The sequence below is a fragment of the Cladosporium halotolerans genome, assembly GCF_011745625.1.
Source record: "Cladosporium halotolerans strain TM138-S3 chromosome Unknown Sca9, whole genome shotgun sequence".
Taxonomy (NCBI): Eukaryota; Fungi; Ascomycota; class Dothideomycetes; order Cladosporiales; family Cladosporiaceae; genus Cladosporium; species Cladosporium halotolerans.
This window is the reverse complement of record NW_027191460.1, coordinates 310419-327734: the sequence shown is the minus strand read 5'-3', so window position 1 is coordinate 327734 and position 17316 is coordinate 310419. Positions and strand designations below refer to the sequence as shown.

The window sequence follows — 17316 nt, the reverse complement described above, 5'->3', positions numbered from 1 at the left end:
CACTTACCAAGGTCAATGGCGGTTGAATTGCCATTGTGTTTCCAAACGGGCACACACCACCAGTTCAAGCGCCCTTAGCATCAAGTCATGGCAATTTCTCTTGCCTTCAAAGGCTCGCCACCCATCTTCACGATCAGCTCACCTACCTCGCGCCAACAACCCCAAGCCTGAGATTTCTGCCTCACCACATGATATCCCCACCCCACAAGAGCCTCACGCGACATGTCCGAATAAATTGCAGCGGCTACGCGAGACCATTAGGTCGCGTCTCCCACTCGAACAGCCTGTGAGGCCTTCGATTGGGTCCAAGCGTATGCAAGTCATCGTTTGGCGGAGTCGATGGACGGTTCCTTCGAAACCGGCGGCTGGAAGCGCTGTGGTGGAGCTAGAGGCCTGTGAGCCAGTCGTTGCAGGCTTCTAAGCGCCCAGTCGAGCGCTATTGGTTGGAGCTGGCCGGCATGGCGCTGGCATTTTGTTCTTTGAATCTGCCCTTTCCAAGTTTTGGTGGAGAGCTTATGTGGGTTATGAGGCATTGGCATTGTACCTTTTGGTTGTTCTATGAATATACGGGCGCTATCGTGAGTGCTGTGGTGCTAGGAACAACGTCATTTGCAACGGACTTCGATGAAAGAAGATCCCGGAAAGAAGCGTTGTTTGCACTCTGCAGATACGCGATCGAAACAATGATTGACTTACATGACATCTATTGCACGACCTCCATCATATGCAGGAGTACCAAGGTTGATGTTCAGATGGGTCCGGTCAAGCATCGAGGCGAAACGCCAGCCGCCGGGTCGGCCGCCGACATGAGCCAATGACCAGCCCGTGGGCGCCAGACCCCAGCCTCGCATTGCATTTATTTTGACATGCTGGCGCCGACCTACGCGCCCGGGGACAGAGTGCATACACACGGCTCAAGACAGGGTCGCACAGCATCAGCCATGTATATAGCAACCGCGACAGGGCGCTTGACGCCGCAGTGCTTGCGTCCTCCGTCTCATCCTTCGCCAACATCCTCACCCTCCTCTTCTCGATCTTTGTTTGCCACCACCCTTGGCGTGTGAGGTTGGCTCAGTCCATACGAAGACTTGGACAGCACTGAGAGACTGAAAGTTGCAATATCTTTACTCGTGGCCAGGATGAAGGTGTCTTTCTACACAGCGCTGTTGGCGTCCACGGCTATCGCTGCACCAGCAGCACACTGGGGACAAGACTCACGATCTGGAGATCGCGGCATGCAACACCGATGGGATGGATCATCATACGCAGACTTCAACAGACAATGGCACCACGGTCGTGACTCCCAGCGCGGATCTTGCGATCTCAGAAACGCTGTGATGCCAGCAGGTCTGAGTTTCCCGTTGAACCTCAGCTACATCCCCAATCACTGACAAGTCGCCAGCTCCAACACCATTACCACCCCCAGCAGCAGGCCGCGTGCTCTCACACGTAGCAATCGGCCGTGGCAACCAGAACTACACCTGCGACCTTAGCAATTCCACCGCTGTCCCCGTCGCCGCCGGCGCCGTAGCAACCCTCTTCAACGTCTCCTGCCTCGCAGCCGACATGCCCGAGCTGCTCGCCAGAATGTGCCCCATCGCTCTCGACCTCCCCGTTCCGTCCTCAGACGACACCAACTCGCCCATCTACCAAGGCATGTCGGGCCACCACTACTTCACAGACAACACCACACCTTTCTTCGACCTCGACACCGGTGCGCACGCATATGGCCGTGGAGCCTTCAAGAAGGGTGACTCCACACCGGCGCCAGAGAGCGCCGTGCGAGGCCCGTATGGCGAGGGTAACGGGTCTGTAGCCTGGCTGCGGCTGGACGCGAAGACGACTTCTGGCCAGGCCTTTCAGGAGGTGTATCGGTTGAACACGGCCGGCGGACAGCCGCCGAAGACTTGTCAAGGCATGCCGGAGACGTTTTCAGTGCCGTATGCGGCGGAGTATTGGCTGTTCCAGTAGAGACCTAATACAGATGGACGTTGCTCTCGTGGATCGTCGTATTGGGGTCATTGTCATCAGGGCGATGGGCGTTTTTGGTGGGCTTTTCTCTGCATAGATATCATTTAGTGTTGCCATAATGGCGTTTTGTGCTATAAGAAAATTGACACGAAAGACTATCCATCTCGACTTTCGTATGAGTGATTGGCTCGGGAAGAGAGATTCCGCAATTGGGTAAGATGTGGACTGGAGAGAGCTCGCTCATTTCGAAGACAGCACCGGAATGGTCTTGTGGGATTGTACCAAAAAGACTCAAAACTACATCCTAACACACCTTCGCTGAGGCGTTGTGGCGTACAAAGGCGGCACAGATCCAAGCAAACATTTCGTCCGTGGGTGGCCTGATGCGTGTCCCGCATTGTCCGCTCGTCACAACCTTGACGCTCGACACAGGCAACGGTGCGCCCTCGTTGTCACTTTTCCCGACCACCGTGTGTCCGTGACCATACCTGATTGTGACTGTATTACTGCCGCAGGTGTGGCCTGATGGCGGGCGCTGCCATCATGCACCGTGAGCGCGCACCAACGCGCGGGCCTGTGCCTCCTGTCACGCACCGCTCGTCACTTCCACAGACGTATAACTTCCGCTGATAACGAAACGGCTCTGCCCAGTCCCTGTTCCACGCCATGCAATAGGATCAATACGGCCAGCACCCTCAGATAAACGTGTAGGTGTTGGCAAGCTCATAGCGCCGCCGTCCATCCGCAACCTCAGCTACTGATGAACCACCCGGAACTCCGCCATGAAGTTCGTCGGTACTGATCTCCTGGTATGGAGTTACGAGTTCAGCATTACGGTCGTCTGCAACGATGTCATTTCTGAGGAACAGCTTAGGAAAGCAGCTTCGAGGATGCTTGAGTTCTGGCCGACACTCTCTTTCCGCGTCAATTTCACGGTAAGCGTGACGATATCGCTTGGTCCTACTAGTCGCTGAATACCAAACCCGTCAGCGGAGTAAAGCGTATGAGACGCCGGCGAAATCAATTGACCATGGATTCTTGAACCTACGCTCCCTCGATCGATTTATCTTGCCTCAGCTTGCGCCACGCGAACTCGCCGGGGTTACTGTGTATGACGCCACAATTCTGAACAAGCTGTTCAAGAAGAATGCAAGACAATCTTTGAAGGACCGATTCTGCCCGCGAATCTTCGTCATCGATGCTGTATCGCTACGAGATGCTACTGTGATGAGATTCACCCTGCAACATGCTGCTGGGGAAGCTTTGAGTGAGTAAATCGAATGATTAGATTGGACTTGGCTTACAGATATAAGGTCTACACAGTGCTGCTACGGCATTTTGCGAATGTTTGTTCGGAAACACTGGCATACGAACAGCGACGGGTGCTCGCCACTATGCCGCTGCGAGAGATGCTGAAACAAAAGATCAACAAAATGTCCCGACCCTGTCTGCTGTTGGAGGGAGAATATTCCAGACGTCGCAAGCGGCTATTTGGTGGGAAGCTTGCACATCCAGCAAGTTATTTCCAATTCGTCTACTAGCCAACAAATGGTCGAATCACTGGCGGTATGATTCGCGCTGGCAAATGGTTCACATACCAGAAAAATTCCTTGAGCAGTGGCGATCGACAGCGAACTGTGCTGGCGCCAAAGTGACGCTGTTCGATCTATTCGCCTCCTGGATCCAGATGGTGAGAACCGGTATATGAGTAGGCTGTTGGATCTCGGCTAACGCGAGTGTCCAGAAACTTTCAGACTACGCCCACGAGATTGATCCGAGCACTAAAGCGAGGCTCATAATCACCGTCAGTGTCAGGAGGTCTTTGCAAAGCCCGCAAGAACGAGAACCAGAGTTGTGGAATCCTGTCACCCTGGCCATGATCAAACCGGCAACGTTCGACCACTTGACGCAGCAACAACGGCTGGTCCAGGGCGCAATCAGCATCCGCGAGCATATCCAGGAAGTTCGTGATCCTGCTTACATCCAAGACTACACTGCCTTGATGTCTCAAGCGCCCAGAAGACAGTGTCAAGTCAAAGGTGTCGGAGGAAGAACGCCTGTTACCATGCTGCTGACTTCTTGGTCTCATGCTCCGTTCGAAAATCTGCAAGTTTGTACAAAGCCCTCGGACGATTCTGGACCAGTGTTGGTCCAGCCACAAATGAATGTCATCCATTCGTTACCCATCCCTCGCGGATTGGACCGCCAATGTGCCATATGTTGGCGAGGGAAGGCCGGCGGATACTGGTTTACGGCGAATCTGGAGGTTCCTCTGTGGGATCGGATCCTGGACTTTTCAAGCAGTAGTTGACTTGTTCTGAACACATTCTGCACCAAGTCTCTTGACCATTGTCAATGATTTGATTGATTGACGCTCTTCCTGTCAATGGCAATATGCGATGTCGATGCAAGCTCCACTGGGGCATTGCGGATGATTCGTGTCGTGAATCTAACCAGGTTCGATTTTAGGATCATTCCCCATGTCTGAGTCGATCGCTGATATATTTTCTGACCATCTACGATTCGATGCATGCTGGATAGGATCGACGCAGGCGTCATCGGTGCGATCGTCGGGATCCAGTCCACATCCGCGGGTCGCAAAGAATTTCCGACGTCATTCACCGATTTCCCTAGGCAATTCTCCTCTCTGCAACGATCGAATGCGACGCTCATGCAGACCAAGATACAAGACTATTGTTCTTAGAACATCGCTGGCAATGTCAAGCTCAAGGTGTAAAGGTAAAACCACCCTCATCAGAAATCTAAAACCTACCCTGAAAGGGCTATCAACCCGGCTACGGACCCTCGGTGCCGACAGGACGGTCTTCGGGAAGTCTATGCCTACAAGATCGAGCATTCGGTCGCTGCCGTTCGTGGAGTCTACAGCATCCCTGCTAAGATCTGACGCAAAGGGCGGGCTATACATGCATAAGCTCCACTGCCTGACCCTCCCCTTAAGCTATGTTAGGCATTCGCACAAGCTCCCCTGCCACTTGCATCACCAATTGCGCACTTGGCCTTCGTTAACAATGGAGATGCCTTTCTCCCTTCGATTCATTCTCAACGTCACAGCTGCCTTGAGGTTCTCCTATCGCCCACCATGAGCTGGAACAATTGGTCCCAATTCGATCGCTCTTCTGACGGGCAAAACAATTCCGTTTTCAACTCCTCTTCCTACACCTCTCACTCCTCCAACTCCGGCGGCGGTTTCTCCTCCTTCGAAGGCTTTCCATCCTTCAACTCTCAATCTGCACCATCGTACTCTTCACACATCCAATCCCTCACCATGAGCTCCTCCAACAAACCTTTCTACATCACCAGCGTCTCCAACGGCCACGTCCTCTCAAACCAAGCCAATGGATCGCCTTCAGGCGTCGTCGCCGAAAACAGAGGCGACCAAGGTGACGAGGAGAAATGGACCCTCGAGGCCGGCGACGAGCCGAACGTCGTCGCCCTGAAAAACGCCTCCAACGGGAAGTACCTGCACGCGAACGGCGGCACAAGCTGGTGCACCGTCGGCACGGGCGAGAAGCAATGGTGGCGGCTGTCGAACGACGAACTCAGCCCGCCGGGCGCTTGCCGCCTGAGCCCGGTGCCGTACCCGGGCGTGTTTCTCAATCATTTTCAAGGCCAGGCTGCGAGGAAGGGAGCGGTTGGAATTAAGGTGCATATGTGGCAGTGGGAAGGGGTATGTATCTGGGAGGATCCATCGGATGGTTGTATTGCGCTGACGGATGGTGGTTGCAGCATGTGCCGCAATGGCTCAGCTGGTACTTCATGGACGCCAACAATGTCGGGTTCAACCCTCTGGCGCCAGGCGCGCTGTCGTCGGCAAGCTCTGATAGCGGTGCCTCCAAGGCTGATCTCGATTCGAAGCTGAAGGCTCTTGAGGAGCGCGAGGCTGCTCTCGCAAAGAAGGACAAAGAGCAGTCCGCGGAGTGGGAGAAGAAGATGAAGAACGCGCAAGACGGCCAGGCTGCTCTCGCGAAAAAGGACAAGGACCAGTCCGCAGAATGGGACAAGAAGATGAAGGACTTGCAAAACCGTCAGGCATCTGCGGTGTCCGAGGAGAAACAGCGCACTGATGATTACAACAAGAAGCTGAAGGAGCTGCAAGCTCGCGAAGACGAATTGGCGAAGAAAGAACAGCAAGCCAAATCATCGAAGGGCGCCACGGGCGACAAGTCCGACAAGGACGATCAGACCAAGAAGGACGCCGACATCCAGCGCAAACTCGACAATCTCAAATCTGCGGAGCAGAAGATCGCAGCCGACCGTGCTGCGCTCAGCAAAGCCAAGACCGACCTGGCCGCAAAGGAAAAAGACCTCGAGCAACGTCGGAAGAAGCTCGAAGACCGGAAACCGACGAACGGCCAGAACGGATCTGCCGAGTCAGACCTTCAGAAGAAGCAGCGCGATAACGCGCAACTGGAAAAGAGACTCGCTCGACTGGAAGACCAGCTCGCGAACATGAACGGCTCTTCCGACGCTGAAGCAGACAAGCCACAGGTCAATGGAACGTCCAATGGCTCGGCATCGAAAGGTGCTGGATCTGCAGGATGTGGCTTTAAGCACTACAAGCCGCCGCGCAAGATCAACAGGAAGGTGGTTGGCTTGCTGTATGAGTAAGAGAGATGTATGTTGATGAATGAAGAAAACGACCCCGAAGTGTACAGTATATCGAGCCAATGAATAATTTCAACGTCGCTTTGCCAACCTCTTTAAACTCATTCCCAGAGCACGCGTCTCAACAGCATTCGTCAAGCAAGCCTTGTTCGAGTTGTCTTCGAAACTTGCTCCAATTCCCTCGGCCCAGAGATCGGAGTGCGCAGCAATTCGTCAGAGTCGAGAGAGTAGTACACTAGAGCCGACTGAGACGATTTCCACAGAGGAACGCTCCGGTACTTGCGATCCTGGACGATGTTTGTAATCAGAATGAGCACTGTCGTCGCTTGGAGGCATGCGAGCAAGATGAGCCACATCCAGTTCACCTCAAAATAAGTGAGGTGCTGCCACGAGTAGCCTACAGCTAGCTGGCTCGTATTACCTCGTTGCAGCTCGACTGTCATTGCCTCGGCGACACGCTTCATGACCTCGCCGGGATCTCTGTCCAGGAATGCGATAGTGTTGCCGATGTCATGGGCGGGCTGTGACTCTCCTTCAAGCAAGTAGCCGGCGAACAGAGGGGAAGTGAAGAAGTATCTCATCGCGGCGACGTCCGCAGTGTTGAGGTATGAATCTGGGAGTCCAGGTTGTTTGAGAGTCAGGCGGAATTCATCAAACGTTTCGGGGTCATCAGGGTTTGCTGCGACAATTCTGCCGGCCTCCAGTGGTGCTCTTTCCCCAGCGCCCATGGCGAAAGAATTCAAAGTAGACGAGACGTTGGAGCGTTTCCATGCGGCAAGCTTGAGGGAACAGTCCCAGATAGCCTCACCGGTGATGCCCATGGCATATAGTGCGTTGTCACGATTGGTGGTGTAGAATGCAATTCTGGCGATTTCCAGGCTAGTTTCTTCATCATCACCCGTGAGGGTGTGGGCGCTCAAACCTGCAGATGTTTGGAAGACAGTGTTGAACCAAGTAGTTTCGATCGTGACGTTGTTAGGTGTTGTCATGGTGCAATTCTCGCGACTGCTTCCGACCCTTCTCTGGCATCTCTTGTTTGATAGCGTCGCAAGGGTCACGTTCTCACAAACGCTATCGAAGCCAAGGATGGTATAGTCACCGGGCCATGTGCAGTTAGTCGAACATTCGAAGTCGGGAGTCCATTGGCTTTCATCCGCGTATAGTCCGCGTAACATGGCTCCTCGCATAGCTCGATCGGTCGTGTTATCTGTGACGACGTAAGACTGGATTCTGTCGAGCGGAATGGTTTTTTGTACCTTGAAAGCTGAATGCGCCCAAATTACCTACGCTACCTGCGTTTCCGATTGCGCCGCTGTCGTAGGATCGAGCGTGTGGGAAGGTGGCGGAGGCGTCGGGCGACGGTATGTCAACTTCCCTGATTTGGACGACTTGCTGGGTGATCGGACCAATGGCGAGCGCCAACACCGTCACAATGGATGCGACGGCAGGCAGTATAGAGTGCGACTTTGCTTCAGCAAGAAGCTTCACAGCTCCAAAGGAGCCTCTGCTGGCTTCATCGTATACGTCCATGGAGTTGAGGGTTGACGTCTTTCTGAAGTTCATCCACTTGGCTTGCGATAAGCAAGTAGACACGGGAAGGAGCAGAGCCACCCTGATGACGGTAGTGAGAGTAGAGACGATCGAACTGATGCTGAAGTAGAATGTCCACGCTGATATTGGCTTGTCCTTGTAAGCGGACAGCATCAATGCTAGAGCTGCCGTTCCGCAAAGACTGGTCGCCATCGACAAGACTTCCATTAGCCATGCCCTCGACGAAAGCCAAAAGTCCCGTTTCTCGCCTTTCTCGACTATAGGCTGCTCGTTTGCTAAACGCATGAGTCTGTGAGACTCCATTGTGGGAGAAGGGCTGGGGCGGACCCCCGGTCGAAAGAATTGAGTTAGGCCTGCGTTTGATTCGATGCCAACTAAGAGATGCTTGTCGGAATACAACCAGAGTAAGAACCCAGAAGTTTGAAGACCGTAGGGACGTCCTGGAATAGGCCTTGCAGAAAGCAGTTGAAGCGACGATTGCCTTATGTATGGGAGACATCGACACGGCCAATTCAATCCAATAAGAGCCAGCAAACGGCATAGCTATACGAGAGACTATTAAAAACGCAGTCAGCACGCCACATTGCTGCTCAACGCGAGTAACGACTCATGGGGCATTAGAAGATCCATCCAGACGATCGTGCTAGTCCCAAATCTCAATGATAGACGGCTCATGGCCATCTAAGGTTTAGTCCCAAGCCTCTTGGATGTAAGTTGCATCTGCAAGCCTGATCTCGAAGCGCGAATGTCAGTCCAGTCGCAACACAGGCTGGTATTTTGTTGACGCAACAGTAATACATCGCCTGTGAAACTTTTGATCAGCAGACTCCAGTTCTACAGGTGCGAACGACTGCGAGAAGCGTGTATTTCGACCAACGTCCTGTCCGTATGGAGACTATGGCCATCAGGCTGAAGCTGTGACTATAATCAGCCTCACTCGCTAACATCGTGCCGCACGCGCATGAGCCGTGCCGCGTTGCAGCTCCAGACCACGCCAACGACCTAAATTCGATCGCATGCAGATACCACTCAGCCTGACTGAGCCGTCCATCCAGTAGAGCTTGTCAATACCTCATGTGGTCTATCCGAATTCGGATGAGGCCAAATGCAAGACGGGCGAGATGGCTTTTCAGCCTTGCGCCTGCGGACGCCATGCAGCCTCGTTTTGTCGGCCGCATGATCCGTGGTGGAGCCTGAATCGTGGATGTATTTCGTTTTCCATTCACACATCTACGAAGGGAGCAACAATCGAGGCGGTGCACTTCTGCACTCCAGAAAACCATACTCGAACCCAGAGCATCCGCGCAACGTCTCTTCCTTGTGATTACTAAACGCTAAACTTCTTGTCCTCAATGCTATCGCTTTCCCATACACCCCAGAAACATATCGGCGAAGCCATCCATGCGTTCATGCCAAACATCGATTAGAACGCCGATACCCACCCCCTCTCAAAACCAATGCACTCCCCCGCCCTCTTCCTTCCTCCCTTCTTCAAATAGTCTTACTCGGCGAATAACTCTTCACCCTCCCCACAACCCCTCCCTCCCCAACCTCCAGCTTCCCCCTCGCCTCGCGGTCGAAATCCTTCAGCGCAACCTCATACGGCCCCAGCACATCCTCCGGCATCTCCTTGCAGTCAACAGCGCCCGCGGCGCCCTGCCAAACCCACTTCGCCGGCTTGACCACGCCCTCCGGAACCCCGTTCGGCGAATCATGGCTCGCGTGCCCGTCGACCAGCCGCCAGCCGTGCAAGGGGCCCTTCACTCTGTCCGGAAGGTACGTGGGCGTGCGCGTGTTGGGCGTCAGCCTGCGCGCGAGCCATTGCACGTAGGGCTGGAAGCTGAGGCCGCGGGGGAAGGCCTGGCTCCAGTCGGACTCGAGCGGCGCGGCGCCGGCGTCGATGCGGTAGCGGACGGAGGCGTGCACGTGCTCGTGCGTGTTACGCATGAGCTGGGCGGTCAGGTCGCCGGAGTCCGGGTCCGCGCGGCAGTAGCGGCCGGGCGCGCGCGTGCGGGCGCCCGCGAGGGATTGCGGGAAGGTGAGGGAGTCGTAGACGCGGGCTTTGGCCCAGCCGCGGGGGGAGGGGGGCGGGAGGTCGGACTGCTGGTATTGGTCGACTTGGAGGCGGTGGAAGGCGGTGATGTAAGTGTCGTCGAACTGGATCCAGTCGAGGTGGTGGAAGGGTTTCGAGGGGGCGCGGGTGTGGCCGGCGAGCTGGTCCATCATCCAGACGAGGGCGAGGTCTGCCATGCCTTGGTCGGCGTAGGAGCCGCCGACGTTGGAGTGCGCGCCGGCGAACCAGACTTGCTTGAGGTTTGTGCGGCAGTCGTCCGGGCGCTCCCAGACGGCGGGGGAGTAGGGGAAGCGGCGCTCGTCGAGGCCGAGGGCTTGGAAGGCGTTTTCTACGTGGTCGTCGATGGTCGTGTCGAACCAGCGGTATTCGCGGATGAAGGAGGGGAGGAAAGGGAGCATGCGTTGGAGGATGGGGTTAATAGGAATGCCGAGCGCACCGACCGTGTCCCAGACGCCGATACATTTGATGTTGGCTTCTGTGGTGAGGTTGTGCGAGAGGAGGATGTCGCGGTAGGACTGCATGTACTGGTTGATTTTCGTCTTGTCTCCGATGAACTCGATTGGTGGCTGAACCCTCTCCAATTCAGGGTTGAGTCTGTAGTAGGTGTTGAAGAACCTAGGAGGATGCTTAGGGTTGCCCGCATTCGCCCAATCCTGGAAGATCTCGTAGAAGAAGGGCATCGCCACTTTCTTCAGAATGCCCACAGCACCGATGAAGCCACCGATGCTACGAGCCGTGAACGCCCCGCGAGAGAAGCCGAGAAGGAAGATCGAATCCGGCTGCTTAAGCTTGTCGTGTTCCGAGTAATTGCTCACGAGAAAAGAGTAGGCTTCGCGGATGTTTTCAGAGAGGCCTGCACCCGTACCGCCGCCGATGAGATGGTCGTAAAGACCGATGCCCGTCCCGAAGCCGGCTTGATAGTAGACAATCTGCTGATGATGCGAGTCGTCTTGGTCTTTCATCGCCCGCGCGATGCGCGTCACGTTCGACGGGGTCTGAGGGTGGCCAGATCTACCGTTCTTGCCTTTGACCCAGCCACTGTCGGCGTCCATCCACGTGCCATCGCAGCAGACGATGAGTTTCTTGGGCAGGTCGGCGGCAACGGCAGACAGCGAGCTATGCCGTGAGTGGTGGCCGTTCACGTCTAGAGTGTCGGCCATAGTGGTGATGGATCTCAGGCTCGTCTGCAGACCCAGGGGTCGAAAAGCGTGTATCTTGGAAATGCTCAGGCGCGTGAAAGGCTTGTATATCGCAGCTCTCGCGGCCATGTAATGAGTCCCTTACAAAATCGGAAGGAGTAGGTGGTCAGTCGGTCCGCCGCCTCATCGATCAGCTCTTACCTCCCAGCAGCACCACGGAAGGTGTCACCACGCTACCTAATATATGCCTTCGTTCGCAACAAGACTCACAGCCACGCACAGCTGAAGCCTCAGGTGATGAGCAACAACGCAGCGACAGCATACCTACCTAGCCAAGCGGCGCTGCCTGGCTCCACGCCTTCGTCCATTCCTTCGCGTGCCCGGGGCTGAGGCACTAAGGCTCAGCCCACGCGGCGTGCGTGCATAAGGGCGAGGGCACGTTCGGCAAAGTCATTTGCTGTGCGCGCCATGTGGACGCGCCATTGGACGCGAGGGGGTGGGAAGCCACGACGTGTGCGTCTCCGCTCATCAAAGTGTTTGTTGGCGGGTGTCTTTGGCGGTGGGGGATGTGGATGGGGCGATGGTGGTCAGACCTCATGGGCCGGCCGCGCCGCGCGCCGCTTCCGTCTTGGGGAAAGGGAGGGTCATGGGTCGGGTGCCTCCTTCAGCCTTCCTTTGTCGCGCGGTAGTTGGGTGTTAGCGTACGCGGATGCGGATGTACCTAAAATGACGACCGACTTGACTGTGTGATTGGTGCGACGGGGCGTAGCGAAAGGTGCTGAGCCTCAAGTCGACTGCGACCACAGTAGCGAGCTGAAGAGACCGTGAAGATCATTCGCTTGCCCGGGCCATGCTGCCTCCTTGCACAGCAAAAAAAAAAAAGGCAGCAAAATAGCAAACCTGAGCCTTGCGCGTCGCATGTTCCTGCGGCGGGAAGATCATCAGTCTTGCTGTACAAGCTTCACCGGTACCATTGCAACCTAAACGTAAAAGTAGGCAAGGTACCAACCAGCCTTGTGACCTCACCAGCCGCACGCCGCACGGCAGTGTACTTCGTATCCTTGGAGGAGCCACTCACTCACCATCTATCCGACGTCTCCAACCAACGAAAGCCGCAATTCCAGACCAGACTCCTCAAGGCAAACCCACACAAACACCAAACGAAGTCATCTCAGCCCACCCCTGCCCACTGTCCTACCGGCGCCGAATCCCTGCTGACGGGAGCGTGCATGCATCGCATCGCATCAATCTCACCGGCGGGCGGGAGGTTGCCTGCCGGCGGCCGGCGTGGAGAAAGGCGTGTAACATGTAAGGCTGCATGCATAGGGCACGTGGGGAGAAGGTCAAGTAGCGACTTGAAGTAATAAATGTATTCATCATGAAAGGAAGCTATCGACAGCTAACAAGGGATCGATCGCTTGGGGTATGAACAGCGCTAAGGACGAAGACAACACAGACGGCATGAAAGAAGAAGGAAAAAAAAAATTAAAAAAATTAGCACGCAATGCCGCCAATTCTGCTGATGAATTGTTCAAAAGTAACCAACAATTGAATCAAGCCGCCTCCCGCCACCCACCAACAACCTCATTGACCGCCCTGAACCCACCATACGACGCCGGCCTAAAATTCTCCGCCGAAGCCACAACAGGCGCGACAGGCGCAGGAACCGCGTGCTTCGGCGCACCCGGAGACGCCGCTGCACTGGCCGCCGTGACTGGTCGCGAGCCCGCGAGAGCCTGCTGTTCCGCGCCGAGACCAGCGTTCTCAAGGCCGTGCAGAGACTTCGGCGAGACGATCTGCGGCGAAGCGTGCTCGGGCTGTTTCGCTGGGACTCCGCGGTCGCCGTTCGTGTGCTGCTCCGGATTGTGATGATTTGCCTGGCCTTCAGGAGCCTGCTCCGCGCCAACAGCAGCCTTTATGCCTTCCTCCCAGCCCAAGCGCGAGAGCTCGCGAGCGTTGCGGAGCCCTTCCTCCTGCTCTTCCAGAGCCTCGAGGTCCTCGAGCGGGTTGCTGTCGTCGTCGTCGGAGTCGTCGTGGCCGTTAGCGTAAGCGTATTCGTCGTAAGCGGCGTCGAGGCCCATGTCGAGGGCCGCGAGCTCGTCGCGCGAGACGTCGCGCCAGTGGCAGCGGGCGTGCTTACGCGTGCAGCCGGAGCAGCTCGTGAGATTCTTGACGCAGTCCATGCGCAGTCTGCGACAGCGGTCGCAGGGAGGAAGGACGCGGTTGCCGCGAGGGAGGGAGTCCATGTGGGCCTGGCAGAGGGGTCTGAAGGGTTGGCTTGATTCGAGGGCGGGAGGGAGCGGGCGGGAGAAGTTGTGTTTGATCGGGTGGTAATTTGGCGCGTTGGATGGGTTGGCGGTGTTGCTTGACGATGGTCGTGCGGGAGGTGCTATTGTGGAGGCTGAGCGTGGAGCATCGCTATAGTAGGCATCGTTCGAGTAGAGATGGTTTGGAACGGGAGACAACGAAGACGCTGTAGAGCCAATGTGATCTTGCTGCTCATGATGGCCTGGGATTCCACCCTCTGATTGACGGTTGTTCGTGGCGAAGGAGTCCTGAAATGTTGGCGCAGATTGTCTCGATTGCGTACGACCTTGCACCTGGTTTTGCGGCAAGCCCTCGAAATGTCGAAGCAGATCATTCTTTACAGTGGCCGAAGAACCGAGACTAGGCTCAACCGTCTCACCATTGATTCTCCCATTCACGCCATTCACTGCGGTGAAAGCAGATCCCGTCGAACTAGGCGGTGCCGTCGTAGTCTGCAACGCATTGGCTTTTGCTGGTGTGCCGCTCCCTCCTTCCGCTCTTCTTTCGAGAATAGCCGTTCGCCTGCCCTTCAAGCGATGGCCAAGCTGCCTCGTCCTCGCAGCGACCATGTCGGCCGCATTCGTGAGCTCCTTCAGCTTGGCCTCGAGCACATCGCAGGTGCCGACCTCCTTCTCCTCATCCTCCCATATAGGCAAAGGCGGAATGAGCTCCTGGCATCGCCCACTGTTGATGAACAGGAAATCTTCCTCGCTAATCTGCACCCGGAGCTGTTTCTGCGGGTAATAGAATTGGCACACGCGACGGCCTTCGGAGAAAGTGCTGAGGGTGAATTGGGCAGGATGCGAGCGGGCGAATTCGATGACCTCTAGCCATGTGATGTGGTGGTTTGTGTCTTCGGGATTGCTGGCTGCGCCTTTGTGGTGCGACGCGACAATTTTCGGCGGCGCATCGAAGCAACGCTCGAAGCGCTTGATCAGGATAGGACCCAGAGGCCGAGCGCCGAGATTCGAAGCGAGCGATTCATGGCGATCGAGGATGCTGGCGTAGGAAGAGAGCAGGGAGAGCAGGTTGGGTAGAGTGTCATCCTTGTTGATCAGTGGGAGGTCCTCGTGCAGCTGGCGAGCAAGGTAGTTGATGCTGAGCTGGTTTGCGACGGAGGTCTTCGGCGCTTTGGCAGCCGGTTGCTGCGCAGCTGCCGGAGTCGCATTCGCGGAAGAGAGACTGGGACTTCTCTTGCGCTTCAGCGCACTCGCAGCGTCGAGGGCGTTGGTGGATGGTGCTGTCGCGGCTGGAGCTGCTGTGCTTGGGCTGACCGGGTCCATGGCGAGTGAATGTCACGTGCAGCGACGCTCTCACTTACAACAGCCGGGAGCAGCAGAGCGGTGGTGGTGGTCGGTGGGCAAAGCAGGCAGGCAGGAAGGGGAGGACGGAGGAGAAGAAACGGAGAGAGAGGGAGGGCGAGGAACCTACCGGCGCTGGCGGCGAGCAAATGTGGGCGGGACCTACAGCATGGGCGGCGCGGGCTGAGCGGAGAGGCAAGCACCTCGCGGTCTACGGCGGGCGGCAGGCAGGCGGGCGGGCGCTCTGCAGGGCATGGTAGCGAGGCCGACGCAAGCAGCGCACGGCGGCGGCAGGGCGGGTGAGAGTGGGCGCGGTGGCGCGGCAGGAGTTGCCGCGAGGGATCGGGCGGGGGGGGGAGAGGAGACGTGCAGCGGTGTTGCGCGCGCGTGTGTTGTGGTGGGTGGGTGTGGGTGGGCACTGGGCTGGGGGCTGTGGGCTGTGGGCTGCGGGCTGGCTGGCGCGCTGGCCGTGGGCGGGAGACGAGGGCAGTGTGTGTGCAGGCCGCGGGCGGGCGGGCGAGCGAGGGAGGGAGAGCCAGCGAACGCCTGGGCTCGCGGCCTGGCGTGCCTGGGGAGCCTGGCAGCCTGGGCTGGCCGCCGGAGGTGCCTTGCGAGGTGCGAGCCTTGGGGGGCGCTGCGCCGGGTCGGCAGCGAGGATGCGCGGCGGCGGCGCGGCGGTGCGGCGAGTGACGACGCTTCCCGCGGGCGAGGCACATCGCTCGCAGGCGCTGCCGTACGACGACGAACGACGACGACGACGACGAGGCAGCCGGTGACATGCCTCAAGTCAGCCAAAGACGCGGCCGCGCACTCTCCTCAGGCTTCCAGGTCGCAGACTCGCTCGCCCACCGGCCCCGGCTTCGTAGCGGCGCGGCGTGGGCGGGGCACTTGGGCGGCGGCGCTGAGGTGTGCTCGAATCGGGCAGCCGGCTTCGGGTTCGGAGGTGCGAGGGAGGGCGGCGAGAGGGTTGGCGGCACTGGCGGGTGGAGGCGTGTCGTGCGTTGGCGGAGCGCCGCCCTCCATCGTTCATCCGAAAGTTTGAGGTCTGAGAGGTCCTGTGATAGTGGTGATATCTCTGAATGTATCCTTTCTCCGTTTAAATAAGGACGTAAGACGTACTACCTGCTCATCTAGACTATTAATGCCGAATTTTCACCCGGAGTGTCTAAGATATTGACTATACTCGGACACGTCGTGGTCTACCAAAGCCTGCAAACTTTTGGACGAAAGGTGAGGTGGCTGTCTTTGGGCGCGCTGGTCTGTGCGCGCGAGCCGCCTCAGGCTGACACACCTCCGTCCGCCGGCCACCTCAGGCCACGAGCCACCTCAGGCCTGTATCACGTCACGTGCTTCTCAAATTCAATCAAGCAACGCAGTAGATAGGTAGCCTACATCCCGGCACACCGCCAAGCAACAACCTTCAAATCACTACGCCAATGTCAGAGCGAGGCAACTTCCGGGGCGGTGGACGTGGCGGAGGCCGTGGTCGTGGAGGTGGTGGAGGCGACCGGGGCGGGCGAGGCGGCGGCGCTGCTGGCAATGCTGGTGGCGAGCGCAAGAAGGAGAACATCCTTGATCTGAACAAGTACATGGACAAGGCCGTGACGGTGAAGTTCAACGGTGGCAGAGAAGGTGCGTTTTTGTGATGTCTTCAGGATCATGGACGAAGTAAGCTAACCCACGAATCAAACAGTCACCGGCACGCTCAAAGGCTACGATCAGCTTATGAACCTGGTTCTCGACAACGTCAACGAGGTCACCCGTGGTATGTTCGGAAGCATTCCCACGCCAGTAAATACTCGTAGCTAACAACCCTCCCAGATGAAGACGGAAACACCTCCACCCGCTCCCTCGGCCTGCTCGTCGCCCGCGGCACCCTGCTCGTCCTCATCTCTCCTGTCGACGGCAGCGAAGAGATCGAGAACCCTTTCGTGCAAGCAGAGGACGAAGAGTAATTTGGATGCAGTTCCCACGATCATGACTCTTTGAAATGACTCTAAATGGCGCTCAAAAATGCCGGAGTTGCTTCGAGAAATCGCACGCCGCGAGGGACTGGTCATCTCAGATGAAAAGGCCACCCCGCCGCAATTTGCTGCAATCGCAACAGTGGTTGGCAGCGTGTAGAGGGAACTCTCGTGCAATCCACGGCACCCTCTAATCACGATGTCTGGCGACTTGAGAATTGCTGATACTATCAGCAAAGCCAGACGTTGCCAGATCCTCACATATCCCAAAAATGACACGAAATGTTCGAAGCAAAGAAGCCACTTGATGAATTCAACTGATCATGACATTCGTGACTACAATATTGACTCGTAACAGCTAAGGAGAAACGCCAAACCCAGAA

The 17316-nt window shown here is 56.8% G+C and overlaps 7 protein-coding genes across 7 annotated transcripts; 4 read left to right on the top strand and 3 right to left on the bottom strand.

Moving 5' to 3' along the window:
- The first annotated feature begins 848 nt into the window (after positions 1 to 848).
- On the top strand, positions 849 to 2126 carry WHR41_03551 (uncharacterized protein). The gene is made up of 2 exons (XM_069372157.1): positions 849 to 1347; positions 1403 to 2126. Exons 1-2 carry the CDS (start codon positions 1140 to 1142, stop codon positions 1969 to 1971), a joined length of 777 nt encoding a protein of 258 aa, XP_069230955.1. The 5' UTR covers positions 849 to 1139; the 3' UTR covers positions 1972 to 2126.
- Positions 2127 to 2563: 437 nt separating this feature from the next.
- Positions 2564 to 4308, top strand: WHR41_03550 (uncharacterized protein). The gene is made up of 4 exons (XM_069372156.1): positions 2564 to 2906; positions 2962 to 3238; positions 3285 to 3661; positions 3716 to 4308. The coding sequence occupies exons 1-4, from the start codon at positions 2754 to 2756 to the stop codon at positions 4280 to 4282; spliced, it is 1374 nt and encodes a 457-aa protein (XP_069230956.1). The 5' UTR covers positions 2564 to 2753; the 3' UTR covers positions 4283 to 4308.
- A 949-nt stretch (positions 4309 to 5257) lies between these two features.
- On the top strand, positions 5258 to 6717 carry WHR41_03549 (uncharacterized protein; the record flags this gene model as incomplete). Its single annotated transcript, XM_069372155.1, has 2 exons — positions 5258 to 5659; positions 5719 to 6717. 2 exons carry the CDS (start codon positions 5258 to 5260, stop codon positions 6598 to 6600), a joined length of 1284 nt encoding a protein of 427 aa, XP_069230829.1. The 3' UTR covers positions 6601 to 6717.
- Positions 6718 to 7800: 1083 nt separating this feature from the next.
- Positions 7801 to 8301, bottom strand: WHR41_03548 (uncharacterized protein; the record flags this gene model as incomplete). Its single annotated transcript, XM_069372154.1, has 1 exon — positions 7801 to 8301. The coding sequence occupies one exon, from the start codon at positions 8299 to 8301 to the stop codon at positions 7801 to 7803; it is 501 nt and encodes a 166-aa protein (XP_069230828.1).
- A 1338-nt stretch (positions 8302 to 9639) lies between these two features.
- WHR41_03547 (uncharacterized protein) lies at positions 9640 to 11382 on the bottom strand (the record flags this gene model as incomplete). Its single annotated transcript, XM_069372153.1, has 1 exon — positions 9640 to 11382. The coding sequence occupies one exon, from the start codon at positions 11380 to 11382 to the stop codon at positions 9640 to 9642; it is 1743 nt and encodes a 580-aa protein (XP_069230885.1).
- Positions 11383 to 12914: 1532 nt separating this feature from the next.
- Positions 12915 to 14951, bottom strand: WHR41_03546 (uncharacterized protein; the record flags this gene model as incomplete). Its single annotated transcript, XM_069372152.1, has 1 exon — positions 12915 to 14951. One exon carries the CDS (start codon positions 14949 to 14951, stop codon positions 12915 to 12917), a length of 2037 nt encoding a protein of 678 aa, XP_069230822.1.
- Positions 14952 to 16153: 1202 nt separating this feature from the next.
- On the top strand, positions 16154 to 17232 carry WHR41_03545 (uncharacterized protein). The gene is made up of 3 exons (XM_069372151.1): positions 16154 to 16601; positions 16663 to 16734; positions 16791 to 17232. The coding sequence occupies exons 1-3, from the start codon at positions 16406 to 16408 to the stop codon at positions 16922 to 16924; spliced, it is 402 nt and encodes a 133-aa protein (XP_069230824.1). The 5' UTR covers positions 16154 to 16405; the 3' UTR covers positions 16925 to 17232.
- The last annotated feature ends 84 nt before the right edge of the window (positions 17233 to 17316 follow it).

Excerpts from the sequence above, each read along its gene's own strand:
- WHR41_03551 (XM_069372157.1), top strand. The coding sequence starts at position 1,140 with ATGAAGGTGTCTTTCTACACAGCGCTGTTGGCGTCCACGGCTATCGCT. Across the intron at positions 1,348-1,402 it reads AAACGCTGTGATGCCAGCAG|CTCCAACACCATTACCACCC; the intron begins GTCTGAGTTTCC and ends ACAAGTCGCCAG.
- WHR41_03550 (XM_069372156.1), top strand. The coding sequence starts at position 2,754 with ATGAAGTTCGTCGGTACTGATCTCCTGGTATGGAGTTACGAGTTCAGC. Across the intron at positions 2,907-2,961 it reads CTTTCCGCGTCAATTTCACG|CGGAGTAAAGCGTATGAGAC; the intron begins GTAAGCGTGACG and ends CAAACCCGTCAG. Across the intron at positions 3,239-3,284 it reads TGCTGCTGGGGAAGCTTTGA|GTCTACACAGTGCTGCTACG; the intron begins GTGAGTAAATCG and ends TACAGATATAAG.
- WHR41_03545 (XM_069372151.1), top strand. The coding sequence starts at position 16,406 with ATGTCAGAGCGAGGCAACTTCCGGGGCGGTGGACGTGGCGGAGGCCGT. Across the intron at positions 16,602-16,662 it reads GTTCAACGGTGGCAGAGAAG|TCACCGGCACGCTCAAAGGC; the intron begins GTGCGTTTTTGT and ends CGAATCAAACAG. Across the intron at positions 16,735-16,790 it reads CGTCAACGAGGTCACCCGTG|ATGAAGACGGAAACACCTCC; the intron begins GTATGTTCGGAA and ends CAACCCTCCCAG.